Source organism: Triticum urartu, chromosome 2, assembly GCF_003073215.2.
Source record: "Triticum urartu cultivar G1812 chromosome 2, Tu2.1, whole genome shotgun sequence".
NCBI classification, from domain to species: domain Eukaryota; kingdom Viridiplantae; phylum Streptophyta; class Magnoliopsida; order Poales; family Poaceae; genus Triticum; species Triticum urartu.
The window spans coordinates 55336751-55354875 of NC_053023.1; the positions used below are offsets into that span (position 1 = coordinate 55336751).

At 45.5% G+C, this 18125-nt stretch overlaps 3 protein-coding genes across 4 annotated transcripts; 1 reads left to right on the forward strand and 2 right to left on the reverse strand.

Annotated features, from left to right (window-relative positions):
* Positions 1-1578: 1578 nt before the first annotated feature.
* Positions 1579-4892, reverse strand: LOC125535691. Of its 2 annotated transcripts, none has more exons than XM_048698756.1 (3): positions 2298-4892; positions 2144-2202; positions 1579-2057 (listed from the first exon to the last, which is right to left on the reverse strand). In XM_048698756.1, the coding sequence occupies exon 1, from the start codon at positions 4877-4879 to the stop codon at positions 2363-2365; it is 2517 nt and encodes an 838-aa protein (XP_048554713.1). In that variant the 5' UTR covers positions 4880-4892; the 3' UTR covers positions 1579-2057; positions 2144-2202; positions 2298-2362. The 2 variants fall into 2 exon arrangements, with proteins under 2 accessions (XP_048554713.1, XP_048554714.1); XM_048698757.1 differs by having other exon boundaries at positions 2144-2213.
* Positions 4893-5101: 209 nt separating this feature from the next.
* On the reverse strand, positions 5102-12643 carry LOC125535692 (putative disease resistance protein RGA4). Its single transcript, XM_048698758.1, has 5 exons — positions 12232-12643; positions 11988-12104; positions 11591-11891; positions 9931-11446; positions 5102-5175 (listed from the first exon to the last, which is right to left on the reverse strand). The coding sequence occupies exons 1-5, from the start codon at positions 12524-12526 to the stop codon at positions 5122-5124; spliced, it is 2283 nt and encodes a 760-aa protein (XP_048554715.1). The 5' UTR covers positions 12527-12643; the 3' UTR covers positions 5102-5121.
* LOC125535694 lies at positions 6522-9081 on the forward strand. Its single transcript, XM_048698759.1, has 3 exons — positions 6522-6930; positions 7804-8468; positions 8983-9081. Exons 1-3 carry the CDS (start codon positions 6522-6524, stop codon positions 9001-9003), a joined length of 1095 nt encoding a protein of 364 aa, XP_048554716.1. The 3' UTR covers positions 9004-9081.
* Positions 12644-18125: the final 5482 nt, after the last annotated feature.

Consider the following 18125-nt stretch of genomic DNA (forward strand, 5'->3'; position numbering starts at 1 on the left):
TGGCACGGGCCATGCAGCTAGCTTAGGTTTAGTCCAAAGTCCAGACTAAACAATGCAACTCGGGAAAGTATGAACTAATCACCCAATAGGAGACCATAAACTAACCGGCCACCAGATCCACCAGAAGGCACCCAGTGCAGGAAGCAACACTGATGTTTCACCCATCATCTCCACAGCAGCATATTAGCACGTGATTAATTAATGCCTCCCAGTACTATATATTTCAAACAGAGGAAGGAATCTCATCATATGGGGCTGTGGATCCAATGGAAGGGGGCGTCCAAAGCAGGAAATGAAATTTTACTGTCTTGAGCAGAAGCTTCTGCACATCAACTTAATTAGGAGGCATGTAATATGGAATTTTCTTGGTAGTTTACTTACTTCATCAGTGGTAAGAGGGAAACATTTCATTCATTACTTTCATGTGTGGTTAAGGAAAGTACATATTTCCGTTACCACGCATCTGCATATGGCTGCATCTGAATGCTGGTTCAGTAGCTTATACAGAAAACAGGGAGCCTGAAGAATTTCGATAACGGCGCACAGGATGCCTCATTGTTTGCTCAGAAAATAACATCAAGAAATTCCTAATCAGCTGATGTGGGTGCCTATAAGTTGCTGCCGCTTCTACAGTGTATCCTATGTATTTTTGGGGGTTTCTGTCGGATGGAAAGAACTTTTGATCCTGAACCTGACTGATGATCTTAGTACTACTCCACCAGTGCAGAACAGCCCAAGGCAGCCAGGGTAAGGGCCTGTGCATGTAGCCTGCCAAGGTAGAAAGATAAAACAAAAGTAAGTATGTGTAGCTTTATCGTGCAGCCGCGATAAAGACGCACTTTCCAGGTATCTGTGAAGTCAAAACATGTATGATTCAACTGCACAGAAAGGCCATGTGAACCATACGAGCAAAGAGTGCAGATGTAATAACCCGAGATATTACTCTACTGAATGAAAAAAACTGAATGCTGCCTATGCCTTAACGCAAACATGCCACAAAATACATCAATAAGACATCAGTTAACAAATACGATGACTCGAGCCCGCAGGGTGCGTTTCTTCTTAATAAGACATCAGTTAACAAATGCTGCCTATGGCTGGGTTGTTTCTTCTCAATAAAAATGCCACGAGGCTATTCCCTATTGGTCTATTTTTTTTTCTTTGAAACACCGGGAAGTGTCTGAAATGGTTCCAAGTTCCAACTATACTGTAATCCTGTACTGGATTTCTCTCGGGGCGTCCGGATGCAACTCACTCTGTGCCCGAACGGAATTTTGAATGACACGGAGTCGGAGGTATCGGAGAAATATCACTGGTACCAAACGTGAATAGCATATGTAGCATCCTGGATCCACCAAACAACTCGCTCGGAGGGTCCGAGCTGCACAAAGTGCGACTGACAACTCTCTGGATGGAATCCATATACACAGAAGGTAAGCAAACTCTGGACATAATCTGCGTCATGTCCAGAACTGCATTAAAGTGCAACTGACTAACTCTCTGGATGGAAAAAATTGAACTGCATTATCTAAACTCTGGAAATAACATGACCTACTATCATGAACTGAAACCAAAGGGTGGAACTTGGAGACGCAAAGTCGCCTTCAGCCTGTAACAAAGGCGCAAAGGAGCGAACGACTCAATTCAGAATCGTGTCGATTCAACAAGATTTAGTTCCTCTATAGCTCTGGAGCAAAACTGGCTGAATAACCACGCACTGTCTGAAGCACAACACGTTGGTCTTGTGGCATCACAAAAGAAACCACAAAACAAAACGAATTCCTTGGAACGTACATATTACAATGAAAAAAAATTTGTAGCCAAACCCAGCAAGGTCGCATATTCAAATCTATGAGCAAATCAGTGTCTGCCGACGCGCCCTGAATTCTGATGGAGCAACATATGCTGGCTAAGAGGTGGAGTTCCGAAATACAAAGTGCATTACTGTAGCTGCAGAGTATTTCTGGCTAGTGTATCAAGGAAGTTTTGAATAAGCTTCTTGTGGCCAACTTGTGATGAACAGCACAACACATCCTGGAAATTGTGTCTTGGAGTTCCTTCAGATGTCAAGGAAAAGAAAAATAATAATCTTTGTCAGTTCACAAGACTCAATGAATATCAAACAGCTAAACAGACTGGTTACCTGTTGATATGGCAGCAAAACAAATCACAAGAGGATGAGGTTCTGAAGTGAAAACAAACCTGTCGAGGAACTGGCATAAGGTCAGTTTTCTATACTTATATACAAAAAAAAAATAGCACGTCTGTACATAACACGATCTATGGTAGAAGTATACCTCAAAAGCAGTACAAGTTTACAACTGTATCTGTTGTGCATGTGTGCATAACAAGCCACGAGTAATCAGCTCACATATTGGTCGTCAATTTTGACCTTTAACTTGCTTGACACTAGCGATTTGGATTGACGTTTCAGCTCCTCACTGCCCCGGAAGACTTTCAACTCCTCTAGAAAAGGCGGGAGGTCCGGCAATCCTGAGATGCTCGGACAAAATGAAATATCCAACACCTGGAGGGAGCGAAGTCTGTACAGGCCTGCAGGAAGATCTTTGAGATATTTGTAACACATAAATCGGAGCTCTGTAAGGGAACTGAGGAGCAGAAGCCCTGTCTCTTCCTCATCTGTTAGTCCTTCTGCTGGTGTTTCTTTTTCAAAACCACTAATTTCTAAGCTCTGGAGTGATGTGAGTTGCTTGCAGAAAGACGTGGCAAGGAAAGAGAAGTCACTAATAGAAAGATATTTCAGTTGAGGGCATAATTCGTAGTCCTGCACTGGCAAACCCTCCAAACATGAATGCAAGCAAGGGCATTCCCGTAGATACAAATACATGAGGCTGCCAAGGGATTGAAAGCCCTCCAGTGTAGAGAGTGATGTGCAGCTCCGAATATCCAACATTAGCAGTGCCGTGCAGGAGTGCAGCCGTAGAGATTCCAAATACTGGCTTGCATGGAGTCGCAACTGCCTGAGTGATTGCGAGCCCCTTAGCATGCAGACTGCAGCTCCATGGATGACCAACTCTTCCATTGCCGTGCAAGAGTGCAGCTGTAGGGATTTCAATTTTGGGACATGATATACTTCCATATCCCTGAGGGAACGGGATTGCAAGACCTCTAGTGTGCCGAGCGATTCACAGTTATATACCCTCAACTTTTGCAGTGTCGTGCAGGAGTTCAGTTGTAGAGATTCCAATTCTGGGCAGTTCTTTAAATTCAATTCCGTTAGTGCTGGCGCATGTTGTAGAATCACAGATAGCCACTGCCACGTTATTCCACATGAAAAAATCTCTAAATATTCAAGAGATGGGAGGGCATTCCAATTTGCAGCTGTCAAATCTTCATGGGTATCAGCTTCAAATAAATCTTCATGGGTATGGTCTGGTGGAACATTGAAACCAAAAGGTTCTGGACAGTCCACTATTTCCAGTCTCTTTAAGGATACAAGTTGACTTAATCCTTTGAATGAAATATACATTAGATTTCGGCAACGACTTATTGTCAACTTTGTCAGGAACCTTGGATTATGGAATGCCAAAATATTTCCATCTAACACTGATAGATTATCAGAGAACTTGTCAAAACGATCCTCACCAGAACCATATTCATCATCAGAATCAGACATCTCAGGATCCTCGCCGATGGTTAAACTTCCGCAGGACCGTGAATCTATTCTTGGAAATTTTGGAATTCCGCTCATGGAAATCCTAGAAACAGTACTTGAAGATGGTAAAGGGTGTGATACCAGCAAAAGAGGACAGTTGTGGATAATGAGTTCCCAAATACGTGGCAACCATGACTTCAGCTCAATTTTAAATTCATGGCTGTTCCCAAACAGATCAAACTCCTTCAGTACAGTGCAATTCTTAATTTTCAGAACCCTTAAACAAGAGTTCAACTCCCTCATAGAAGTGCAGGAGCATGTCTCCAACTTTGGCATTTCAATTAACAGCAGCTCCTCTAATGAAGGAACTGATATTTTTACTACTTTTGGCATACCTCTTAACTTCAATTTTCTAAGAAGCGGAAGCCTTTGCAGAGATGGAAGTATCCGCCATTTTCTACAGCTATCCAAATACAAAGTCTGTAAAGAGGTATTGCTAGCAAGCCAAGAAGGAGAGGTAACACCATTATATCCAGATATCTCAAGATGCTTTAGGTTGTTGTATGGTCTAAGACCCTCAAGCACCTCTGCCGGAGAGCACCCCTCATTTTCTATGCTGGTAGAAGGTTCAAGAACCTCATTCATCTGTGTTAGCAAGCGTTCCTCCATTTCCACGATGCTGGTAGAACTTGCAAGACCCATATGCACCTCTGTTGGCAAGCACTCCTCTGTTTCTATGCTGGTAGAAGGTTCAGAGCTCATGACATTCTCGCATTCATTGCTGTCATCCGAGTCAGATTCATTGTTGTCATCCGAGTCAGATTCATTGCTGCCATCCGAGTCAGATTCAACATCTGACATATTCCAGGACAAGTGCAGCTTTTCCAAGTGTCGTTTATATCTCAGTCCTGCCCCACAAGCCTCCTCCCGAGTTTTAACATTTTGAAGTTGAGAAATCCTAAGCTGGGCAAGATCGTTCATGGATTGAAGTTCTATAATCCGAAAGCCATCAGAATCATCTACGCTGAAATTGTTTAGTGTCTGAAGTGAGGCCAACTTGCCAATTCTAGCAATGGAAACTGCCACAAGATGGCGCAAACTGACAAGATTATTCATGCTATGAGGTACATTAAGGTAATTTGAGCCAACATCTAATACTTGAAGGTGGCAAAAATTGCTCAAAAACTGAGGCAAATCTCCTTGCAGCTCCTTGGCTGTTAGTTTTAGGTAGCGAAGATGAGTAGGATTTACAGAACTGTGCATGAGCGAATTAAAATCTTTATATGTTTTTTCTTCTTGAAATGTTGCAGATATCTGTAGCAGACGTATATCATGTGCCTTTTGGAATATGCCTTTGAAGGATTGGAAGAAGGAACAGTCATATTGCCCAATTAACCGTAATGTCCTCAGTTTTCTCACGGATGTAACTGTATTTCGCAAATGTTCTTTAAAGTTGTTACTCCAAGACACGTTTCCATGCTGCTGATATTTGTTGTATACTATTATCAAATGCTGTACAGTTGGCAATATATCATTGCATTGTAGACTGTTGGTAGTACCTGTAAGCAAAGATAGAAGTTTGGCAAGGACCAAAATGTAAAATGTATTGTGTACTTATCTCTGACAAGGAATGGAGTGTGTGTGTTCGACAGTCTTCCAGAAAATCGCCAGCCCACTTCTCTTGCGAGCTTACGGAGGCGCAAGTGATAATCCGGTGAATCCCAACATGGCATCAGAGCAGGTTGGCGTTCCGGCGGTGGTGGCGTAGTCCCTCGCCGGCAAGGCGGCCGGGCCTGGCGGGGTCAGGAGAGAGAGGAGGCTGCTCTTGCGCGCGCGCGACGCGGAGGAGGAGGCGGCTGTGGGCGCGTTCTGGGCGAGCTGGCTGCAGAGTAGGAGGCGCAGGAGGTGCTGCGGGAACTGCTGAGTGTTGGTCTGCTGTCCTGCTGCTGATTGACCAAGGAGAAGGGCAGCTGCTGGTGCATCTGGATCTGCTGCTGCTCTGTGGGGTGTGGCTTCGGCTGCTGCTTGGAAGGGCTCCTGTCCTGGCTGCTGCTGCTACTGGTGGAACTGTGTGGCAGAGGAGGAGCAGTGGAGGAGTGTAGAGAAGGTAGAAGGTGAGGTCCCCTTCAACTGTGGCTGCTGGTAGGTTGCAAGGGAGAAGAAAGGGAGGTGCCTGGTGCCTGCTGTGTGTGCGAGCAGAGAAAAGGTGAACTGGTGAGGTAGTGAAGATGAAGATGACTTGTGGCTTCAACAAGTAGAGAAGAGGTGTGTTGCCTAAATCTAAATCTGTTCGTGGGTTGTTGCTGCTGCCTTGGAGTGGAGAGAAGAACAGAGCAGTAGACCAAAGAGCGGTGTGCAATTGAGGCTGTGAAGGTCAGAGTAAGTTTCGCTTGGTAGTGGAGTTGTGAGTGATTGTGTGAAGGTGTGCATTCTGGTAGTGGAAGGCCAGGGAATTTGCAGCGTTATGGATGGAAAATATCAGGCTCTGTTTTCCGGGATTGGTAAGCAAAGGGACGATGGTTCAGGTAGAGGTAAAGGATGTGGTAGTGGTACTGCAAAATCATGGCAGCGAGAGGGGGATTGGCTGTGTCCAAATACAAGATGTGAGAATGTAAATTTTGCATTCCGAGGTGTCTGTAATCGCTGTCGGGTAGCACGTCCTACTGATGTTAGTGCAATGGGGACAACTAAAAATGATGGAAAATCTCAGACTATTACTGTCGAAATGACTACTGATGAGTTGAAGAAGTGGCTTCGGTTCAAGGAAGGAATCATTGATGAAAGGTCAACAACCAAGTTATTTGCTACATCTGCTAACCCCTGTGGTAATACTTTGAAATTTGTGAAAGGAAGTTATTTTGAGACTGGTACACAGTGGTTAATAGACTCTGGTGCGTCTAAACATATGGCCGGTTCATATAAGGATTTCTGCAGTTATACTCCTGATTTTACAGGGCAAAATGTTAGACTTGCTGATGGTTCTGGCCAGAGTATTAAGGGAGTAGGCACAGTTAAATGTTGCCCAAATATGACTCTATCATCTGTTTTACATGTTCCCTCATTCCCAATCAATTTGCTATCCATCAGCTGCATTACAGGAGAACTTAATTGTGCTGTAATCTTCTTCGCAACATGGTGTTTATTCCTGGAACTTGGGACTTGGAAAATCCTTGGGACAGGAATTATGCGAGGTGGTCTATACTACTTGGATGATGATATGGCACCTATGGCTGCTGCTGTGCTGTCTCAGTCACCATTGGAAGAATTTCTTCTTCATCATCGCAGGCTGGGACACATATCCTTTAACACCCTGGGTCAGTTGTATCCTAATCTCTATAATAAAATTTGCAAAGAAAGTCTAGTATGTGATGCTTGTCAGTATGGGAAGCTAACCCGTAGTATATATACTTCATCTGATCACAGAAGTATGGTGCCATTTCAAACTATCCACTCAGATGTGTGGGGTCCTAGTGGGGTGTGGTCACTTTATGGATACAAATCTTTCGTTACATTTATTGACTGTTGCACTAGAACTACTTGGGTTTATGTACTGAGAAATAAAAGTGACGTGTTTGAATGCTTTAAGGATTTCCACAACCTAATCAAGAATCAATATGATGCACGGGTGAAAATATTTCGAACTGACAATGGTGCAGAATATGTAAATAACCAATTTGATGAGTATCTGTCAAGCTTTGGGATTATCCATCAAACTAGTTGCCCAGGTACTTCCCAGCAGAATGGGTTGGCTGAAAGGAAGAACAGACATCTCTTAGAAATCACCCGGTGTATCATGTTAGCTATGAATGTTCCTAAATATTTGTGGGCTGAAGCTGTGATGACAGCGGCTTATTTGATGAATAGAATGCCATCCCGGGTGCTCAATAACAAGACACCGATTGAGTGTCTAACTGGTGAAACCACATATGTTGTGCCACCAAAGGTATTTGGATGTGTATGTTTTGTGAGGGATCATAGACCATCAGTTGGCAAGTTTGACCCTAGAGCAGTGAAATGTGTATTTGTGGGATACTCTGGAAAACAAAAGGGTTATAAATGTTGGTGCCCATCAGAAAAACGGATGTTTGTGAGCATGGATGTAGTGTTCAGGGAGCATGAACCTTTCTATGGGGAATCAGTAGATTTAACTGATGTCTTTCCTGATTTATATGTTAATGATGCTACAGATCTGGACAACGAGATAGGGGGAGATAAAGGTGAAGAATATAATGAAGCAGCATCCAGGAATATGATTGTTGGAGTGATTCCAGCTGCAGATATGTATGACGATGAAGATGAAGGTACATCAGAAGCTGAACAGAAACGGACACAGGGGGAGCTACGAGATGAATCAAATGAAGCTGTTAAGTGGCCTAAACCAAATGAAGAACAAGAAGTTCAGGTGTATAAAAGGAGACAGTGGCCTAAACCAAATGAAGAACAAGAAGTTCAGGTGTATAAAAGGAGAAACCGATCTGAGAAGGAAGTTATTCCATCTAGGTGTGATCATGAAGCTCAAGAAGCTCCTGCAATACAAGCACAAGAAACCTTGCCAAGTGTGACACAATCAGATGTGCATGAGTCATCTCCTCAAGTTGATGAGTTAGATATTCCTATCGCTCGCAGAAAGCATCCACGTTCCACTGCAGGGAAGTTACCATCAAATCTATCTCAATATGATATTTCTAATTATGTCTCATATGTATCATTGGGCTCCCAATATAAATCATTTATAGATGCACTAGATTCCACTCTACCTATACCACGTGATTGGCAGGAGGCGAAACAATATCCGGAGTGGAGAGCTGCTATGATAGAGGAGATGACAGCACTTGATAAAAATAATACTTGGGTACTCACTACTCTTCCTCCTAACAAAAGGGCTGTTGGTTGTAAATGGGTATTTACTGTAAAACAAAATTCAGAGGGAAAAGTAGAAAGATATAAAGCCAGGTTAGTGGCAAAGGGGTATAGTCAGACTTATGGAGTGGACTATGATGAGACCTTCGCACCAGTGGCGAAAATGAACACCATTAGGGCTCTCATATCTATAGCTGCAAATAATAAGTGGAGGTTATTTCAAATGGATGTTAAAAATGCTTTTCTTCATGGAGATTTGAAAGAAGAGGTTTATATGGAGATTCCCCCTGGGTTTGGTACACAAGAAACAGAGGGTAAAGTGTGTAGGCTGAAAAGGTCTCTATATGGTTTGAAACAGTCACCTAGAGCATGGTTTGGACGACTTAGAAAGGAGATATGCTCTATGGGTTATCGACAAAGCAATGCAGATCACACCCTTTTCTTTAAGTACCAGAGCGGCAAGATTGTCATCCTTATTGTGTATGTTGATGATATTGTGATCACAGGCAATGATGATGATGGGATAGCATTCCTAAAGAAGATGTTGGCCAAGTCATTTGAAGTTAAGGATCTGGGTTTTCTTCATTATTTCCTGGGAATTGAGGTTGCATATGGATCACAAGGCATTTACTTATCGCAAAGAAAATATGTACTTGATTTACTCGCTGAAACTGGCATGCTAAATTGTAGACCAGCGACAACTCCAATTGAGCAGAACCATCGTATTCGAGCAGATTCTGGTGATCCTGTGGACAAACATCAATATCAAAGGTTAGTTGGTCGGTTAATTTATTTATCACACACTAGGCCAGACATTGCCTATGCTGTTAGCTTGGTGAGCAGATTTATGCATGACCCGAGATCAAGTCATTTAGATGTTGTGCACAGAATACTAAGATATCTTAAAGGTTGTCCGGGAAGAGGGATTCTATTTTCTAATCATGGACACTTAAAAGTAGAGGGTTTTACTGATGCTGATTGGGCTGGGTGCCTAGACGATAGAAGGTCTACATCTGGCTACTGTGTTTTCGTTGGTGGTAATCTTGTTAGTTGGAGGAGCAAAAAACAAAGTGTGGTGGCACGATCTACTGCTGAAGCAGAGTTTAGATCCATGGCTTCAGGACTATGTGAATTGATGTGGTTGAGGATACTATTATCTGAACTTAGGCTTTTTGATGGAGGACCACTGCAACTTTTTTGTGATAACCAGGCTGTAATCAAGTTAATACACAATCCAGTCCAGCATGATAGAACTAAACACATCGAAATTGATAGACATTTCATAAGAGAAAAGCTAGACGAGGGACTTCTCCAAGTTGACTTTGTTAGATCTGAAAATCAACTTGCAGATGTATTAACAAAGGGTGTTAGTGTTGTATCTTTTGAAAAACTATGTAGCAAGATGGGGCTCATAAATATATTTGCCCCATCTTGAGGGGGAGTGTTGGTAGTACCTGTAAGCAAAGATAGAAGTTTGGCAAGGACCAAAATGTAAAATGTATTGTGTACTTATCTCTGACAAGGAATGGAGTGTGTGTGTTCGACAGTCTTCCAGAAAATCGCCAGCCCACTTCTCTTGCGAGCTTACGGAGGCGCAAGTGATAATCCGGTGAATCCCAACATAGACCATCTATAATTGCGCAGTCAGCTCTTGAAGCCATCTTTGCAAAATCATACATAAGACCAGACACAACATATGAATTTTGACTGACTAGAAAGGAGTCTTTTTGAACTTGCTGAAAATATCCCAGGTTCACCAAATCAGCCAGATAGTCCATTCCTATCTCCTCTAATTTCTTACTTGGATGGTGGCTCTGTTGGACAAATCCTTGTGAAATCCAAATACGGACCAACTCCTCACCAAGAAACTTATAACTGTCGGGGAATATAGAACAATACGAGAAGCATTGGTGTAGATGGTACGGCAACTGATCATAGCTACGCTTCAAAGAAGCCATGATGCCTCCACTGAGCCCCAACAATTTCCAATCTTCGTCCTTGAGAATTTTATTCCAGTGATCAACAGTAAGATCAACTCTTAATAGTTCCCCTGCAGTTACTGCTGCTAATGGGTTACCCTTTAGCTTGCCTGCTATTTCCTGTCCAATGTTCGTTAGATTTCCATGCGCTTCATAGTTCTCTTTACCAAATGCTCGTGCTTTGAGCAATAACCACAATTCGTCATCTTCCAGAGCACCTAACACAACTGGTTCAGTCGTTCCTATCCTTTTTGCAACAGAGAGATATCTAGTCGTCACAAGGATCACACTGCCATTTGCATTGTTTGACTTGAAAGGAGCAAGTATTAGGTTAAATCTGCAATCATTCAGGTCATCCCAGACATCATCTAAAATAACCAGAACCCTCTTTGATTCAATATGAGTTTTCAAGACCAGCTGAAGTCTGTCAAGGCTGCATAACCCTTTGTGCTTTTCTCGAGGGACAATATCTAACATCTCTCTTGTGATTCTCATTTCATCAAAGCTGTTAGACACCCAGACCCATGTGCTGTGGTCAAATTGGTTTTGCACTTTCGGATCATTATATACAAATTGTGCGAGAGCTGTCTTCCCAGCACCTCCAATTCCTACAATAGGCACGACAGTCACACTGTCAGATTTCCCAGCAGTCATCACCTTTATGATTGTGTTCTTCTCTTTGTCTCTCCCATACACTTTGCCTTGAAGAAGACTTGATGTTCTTCGGCATGGATCTGAGGCTGTACTTTGATGGAGAACTGAACTTGCACCAGAGTATAACCCGAGCATGTTTATATTCATTGTCACATCCTCTCGGATGTCATGCAACTGACGTGTTATTTCCTGCATCCTGCTGGAAAATTCGTCCTTATTCCAAGGGTGAGCAATAGCTGAGGTAATTTGTGTTGGCTCTTGATTCGTTCCTATTATTGGTATGCTGGAAGAATTAATGACAGCAACGGGGGTGGCATTTTCAGCAGCAGCATCTATGCTGTGAGAAGAAGAAAAATGGAGGATCGGCTATTAGAACGACAAGGGATTGTTACGCAGATGCAAATAAAAGCTTTCAAAGAATAAAACGAGATGCAGAATAAGATGTGCGTCGTGTTTTGAGTTTCAAATCGTACATTCGTACCTTGAATGGCTTGGCGGCTGGGGACGTGCTCCTCGCGTATTCTTACACTTGGCACTATTGGAGTGAGTCATCAAGACTCTTGGCCCTTGTTTACCGTCGTATTTAAGTTTCTTTTTACAGTGTCTACATTCTGCCCCCACGGTTTTTCCATCAGTGTCATATATTTCCTCAAAATCAACCCAATGTGGGGACCTTTTTTTGCCACGACCTCTTCTCGGCAGTATATTATCACCATCGTCCATCGATGTGCCATGATCTACTCGCGCTGCTTCATGCATGCCTTCGGGCTCCTGCAAAGTAACTGCGCCAAAAGAAGAGGGCTATTAGCATGGTCCTGCTAGACCAGAAAAGATTTTACCGAGGTGGAGGTGGAGCAGAGGTCGTTGTGGCGGCTAACCGGCAGTAGTCGTTGCGGCTGCGGTGCAAGGCTGGGTAACACCGTCAGAGGCGTGGCGATTGTACGCATTGGACGAAGATGGCAGCGGGTCTTGGGAAATAGAAACCGTGTTGGCGACTGAAATAGGGGTAATTTGATGCTTGATGTGATCAACCACGTCAAAAGTTTGAATTCTAACTAGTACCATAAATCAAATTTTAACAGGAATTTGAAATACAATCGATCCAATATTCAAATTCAATACCTCCTTCGACTTGGTGCCGCAGCCTCCAGTAGTCGAGCTCGTCGACCAGGTCGGCGGCGTCGTACAGAAACCTTTTGAGATCGGCGAGAGATTTATCCAGCCGCGCGCTCTGGAGCGTCCTCCCCTTCGCATCGGAGGCCACCGCCTGGAGTACCGCGAGCTCGGACTTGAGGTTCTCGGTGTCATCCTGAAGCCCGGCTTGACGGATCCACGAATCCAGCTCACGGATTCCGAGGGTGCCGAGGATGGTTTGCAGCAGCCACAAGATCGCCGGCACAAGGTAAGCGTCCTCCATGGCTTCAGCTGTTTGTGAGCCACTCAATGATCGCGCGGGGGTGTGGAGTAGCAGAGGACACGCGGTAAGGAAGAAGAGTCTGCTGTTTGCTCGGGTCTGAGCAGAATGGGCTGGGCCGCACAGCTAAGAGAAATGGGCTGCCAATGACAGGCCGGAGGGGCCGCGATGCAGGACCAGCCGAACCCGCCGCGCAGGACAGCACCTTCCTCCGCTGGATCGTCGGCGGCGCGGACGACGGCTCCGCCAACGCCGGCGACCCACCGGATCTTGACGTTGACCGCATGCTCCCTCGCCAGTCGCCACCACCCGTACCCGCCGCTCATTGGGAACGGGGCACGGCCTCCCGTTCACGCTCGCCGGCGAGGACGCAAGCAGCCCTTCTCAGTCCCTCGCCGGGCGCTGCCCTGCATCAGCAGCAGCACCACCACCATCACCCGACGCACGCATTCCGCGGCGTCGGTTCCCCTCCTTCGACGCGGCGGCGTGCCGTCCCCCAACGAAGCTGTCCCGTTTCACCCGACGCACGCGTTCCCCTCCTTCGACGCGGCGGCAACAGCAGGAGCAGCACCCGATGCGCGGCGCGCCGTCCCCCAAGCTGCCCCCTTTCGCCGGCCCGGCTGCTGCGGCCGCCCTAGCCCAGCGGTGCGGCTCGACCAGGTTGGTGCGGTGCGGCTCTACAGGTTGGTGCGGCGCGGTGCGTCCGGTTCTACTCGATTCGGTGCGAATAACCAGAGAAAACAAACCAGCCGATGTGGCAGGCGCAATCAGCACTGAAACGTGGGTAAAATTGGTAAAATGTGAAAAAAAAACTGCTAAATAAGGTAAAATGTTGTCACAAACATGGAAATAGGGGGTAAAGATGAAATTCATTGTACTAGAAATGTGGAGATAAATAAAATTAGGAAAACACTCAGATCGAGCCGACTGATCCACATGCAACGTCCGTTGAGGGTGCAAGTGTCGGATGAAGCTTGTCGTGCACCCAATGTTAGCCACATCCCCGCAGCCACCCGCGTGTCGTCAAACCTTATTCATATACCAGCCCACTTGATATGGAGCACCCTAGAGCCATCACCATGAACTTGGCTTCGTTACCAAGGAACATGCGCATCACATATATTAAAGTGAATCTTCTCATTTTCACGAGTTTACTTGTCCCATTCGAGGACACTACTTGACTCTATCTTATTCACACATGACGAGGAGTGCAATCACAAGAGAGCAACAACACCATATGCAGGGGAAGCTTGAAAGTGGAGACAAAACTTCCTTTGTAGTATCTTACTTTTCTTTATTATTGTTGAATGCTTGAGATCCATCAGTTTGCCCTCTGATTTATGTACTTGTGTGTGGTTCTTGTTCAATAGTGTTTTCCTCTTGTGTTTCTTCTCAATTTTTCCTTGGGTTCATTGTATATTTTGTGGTCTTTTTCAAAATTCACCTATAATTTGTGAACATCGGACCATAGGTTTGGTCTTACATCACCACCCATCAATATCTTTTCCACTAAGCCACGAGGTCTCTGCTTAGCTCAATCATGTCGTAGCACAAAAAATCCTCTCGCCTGTTTGCTACTCCGTTCAACGCCCTCCATGGCTCATCCCACATGACTCCCACACAAAATCCTACTTGCACAATCTTTTCATTACCATCTGTTATGTCGACAAAATGATCCCATGCCCTGGACCATTTTTACCACGACCACTTCTCGGCGCTATACCATAATCGCGCCTCGATGAGCCATGATTTGCTCGCACTGCTTCATTCCTTCATGCTCCAGCAAAGTAACTGCGCCAAAGAAAAGAGGAAATATTCCTGGCAAAAAAAAAGAGGGAATACTAGCATGGTCTGTTGGGGATCGTAGCAGAAATTAAAAATTTTCTATGCATCACCAAGATCAATCTATGGAGTATTCTAGCAACAAGGGGAATAGGAGTACATCTACGTACCCTTGTAGATCGCGAGCGGAAGCGTTCAAGAGAACGGGGATGATGGAGTCGTACTCGCCGTGATCCAAATCACCGATGACCAAGTGCCGAACGGACAGCACCTCCGCGTTCAACACACGTAAGGTCGGGAAGACGTCTCCTCCTTCTTGATCCAGCAAGGGAGAAGGAGAGGTTGATGAAGATCCAGCAGCACGACGGCGTGGTGGTGGATGCAGCAGGATCCCGGCAGGGCTTTGCCAAGCGCAAGCGGGGAGGAGAGGTGTTACGGAGGGAAAGGGAGGCGCCTGGAGCGAGGATGCGGCTGCCCTCCCTCCCCCCTCTTTATATAGGGGCCTTGGGGGGGGCGCCGACCCTAGGAGATGCAATCTCCAAGGGGGGTGGCGGCCAAGGGGTGGCTTCCCCCCAAGCCAAGTGGGGGGCGCCCCCACCCCTAGGGTTTCCCAACCCTAGGCGCAGGGGGGCCAAGGGGGGGGGGGGCGCACCAGCCCACCAGGGGCTGGTCCCCCTCCCACTTCAGCCCATGGGGCCCTCCGGGATAGGTGGCCCCACCCGGTGGACCCCCGGGACCCTTCCGGTGGTCCCGGTACAATACCGGTAACCCCCGAAACCTTCCCGGTGGCCGAAACTGGACTTCCTATATATAAATCTTTACCTCCGGACCATTCCGGAACTCCTCGTGACGTCCGGGATCTCATCCGGGACTCCGAACAACTTTCGGGTTACTGCATACTAATATCTCTACAACCCTAGCGTCACCGAACCTTAAGTGTGTAGACCCTACGGGTTCGGGAGACATGCAGACATGACCGAGACGCCTCTCCGGTCAATAACCAACAGCGGGATCTGGATACCCATGTTGGCTCCCAAATGCTCCACGATGATCTCATCGGATGAACCACGATGTCGAGGATTCAATCAATCCCGTATACAATTCCCTTTGTCAATCGGTACGTTACTTGCCCGAGACTCGATCGTTGGTATCCCAATACCTTGTTCAATCTCGTTACCGGCAAGTCACTTTACTCATACCGTAATGCATGATCTCATGACCAACCCCTTGGTCACATTGAGCTCATTATGATGATGCATTACCGAGTGGGCCCAGAGATACCTCTCCGTCATACGGAGTGACAAATCCCAGTCTCGATTCGTGCCAACCCAACAGACACTTTCGGAGATACCCGTAGTGCACCTTTATAGTCACCCAGTTACGTTGTGACGTTTGGCACACCCAAAGCACTCCTACGGTATCCGGGAGTTGCACAATCTCATGGTCTAAGGAAATGATACTTGACATTGGAAAAGCTCTAGCAAACGAACTACACGATATTTGTGCTATGCTTAGGTTTGGGTCTTGTCCATCACATCATTCTCCTAATGATGTGATCCCGTTATCAATGACATCCAATGTCCATAGTCAGGAAACCATGACTATCTTTTGATAAACGAGCTAGTCAACTAGAGGCTCACTAGGGACGTGTTGTGGTCTATGTATTCACACATGTATTACGATTTCCGGATAACACAATTATAGCATGAATAATAGACAATTATCATGAACAAGGAAATATAATAATCATTTTATTATTGCCTCTAGGGCATATTTCCAACAGTCTCCCACTTGCACTAGAGTCAATCATCTAGTTACATTGTGATGAATCGAACACCCATGGAATTCTGGTGTTGATCATGTTTTGCTCTAGGGAGAGGTTTAGTCAACGGATCTGCTACATTCAGGTCCGTATGTACTTTACAAATTTCTATGTCTCCATTTTGAACACTTTCACGAATGGAGTTGAAGCGACGCTTGATATGCCTGGTCTTCCTGTGAAGCCTGAAGGAAATATGCCCTAGAGGCAATAATAAAGTTATTATTTATTTCCTTATATCATGATAAATGTTTATTATTCATGCTAGAATTGTATTAACTGGAAACATAATACATGTGTGAATACATAGACAAACAGAGTGTCACTAGTATGCCTCTAATTGACTAGCTCGTTAATCAAAGATGGTTATGTTTCCTAACCATAGACAAAGAAGTTGTTATTTGATTAACGGGATCACATCATTAGTTGAATGATCTGATTGACATGACCCATTCCATTAGCTTAGCACCCGATCGTTTAGTATGTTGCTATTGCTTTCTTCATGACTTATACCATGTTCCTATGACTATGAGATTATGCAACTCCCGTTTGCCGGAGGAACACTTTGTGTGCTACCAAACGTCACAACGTAACTGGGTGATTATAAAGGTGCTCTACAGGTGTCTCCAAAGGTACATGTTGGGTTGGCGTATTTCGAGATTAGGATTTGCCACTCCGATTGTCGGAGAGGTATCTCTGGGCCCTCTCGGTAATGCACATCACATAAGCCTTGCAAGCATTGCAACTAATGAGTTAGTTGCGAGATGATGTATTACGGAACGAGTAAAGAGACTTGCCGGTAACGAGATTGAACTAGGTATTGGATACCGACGATCGAATCTCGGGCAAGTAACATACCGATGACAAAGGGAACAACGTATGTTGTTATGCGGTCTGACCGATAAAGATCTTCGTAGAATATGTAGGAGCCAATATGGGCATCCAGGTCCCGCTATTGGTTATTGACCAGAGAGGTGTCTCGGTCATGTCTACATAGTTCTCGAACCCGTAGGGTCCGCACGCTTAACATTCGTTGACGATATAGTACTTTGTGAGTTATGTATGTTGGTGACCGAATGTTGTTCAGAGTCCGAGATGAGATCACGGACATGACGAGGAACTCCGGAATGGTCCGGAGATAAAGTTTGATATATATGATAATAGTGTTTGGTCACCGGAAGGGTTCCGGAAATCACCGGAAGGGGTTCCGGATGTTTCCCGAAATGTTTGGGTACGAGAACACTTTATTTGGGACAAAGGGGAAAGCCCACAAGGTTTTTGGAAAGCGCAAAAGGAAGTTTTGCGGAGTCCAGGGGCCAGACGCCAGGAACCCTGGCGTCTGGCCCTGGAGTCCGAGAAGGACTCTTGCCTTTCGGGTGAAACCGACTTTGTGGAGGCTTTTACTCCAAGTTTCGACCCCAGGGCTCAAGAAATAAATAGAGGGGCAGGGCTAGCACCAAAGAGACATCAAGAAACACCAAGCCGTGTGCCGGCAACCCTGTCTCCTCTAGTTTATCCTCTGTCATAGTTTTCGTAGTGCTTAGGCGAAGCCCTGCGGAGATTGTTCTTCACCAACACCGTCACCACGCCGTCGTGCTGCCGGAACTCATCTACTACTTTGCCCCTCTTGCTGGATCGACAAGGCGAGGACGTCACCGAGCCGAACGTGTGCAGAACTCGGAGATGCCGTGCTTTCGGTACTTGGATCGGTCGGACGTGAAGACGTACGACTACATCAACTGCGTTGATATAACGCTTCCGCGAACGGTCTACGAGGGTACGTAGACAACACTCTCCCCTCTCGTTGCTATGCATCACCATGATCTTGTGTGTGCGTAGGAATTTTTTTGAAATTACTACGTTCCCCAACAGTGGCATCCGAGCCTAGGTTTTATGGTTTGATGTTATTTGCACGAGTAGAACACAAGTGAGTTGTGGGCGATATAAGTCATACTGCCTACCAGCATGTCATACTTTGGTTCGGCGGTATTGTTGGACGAG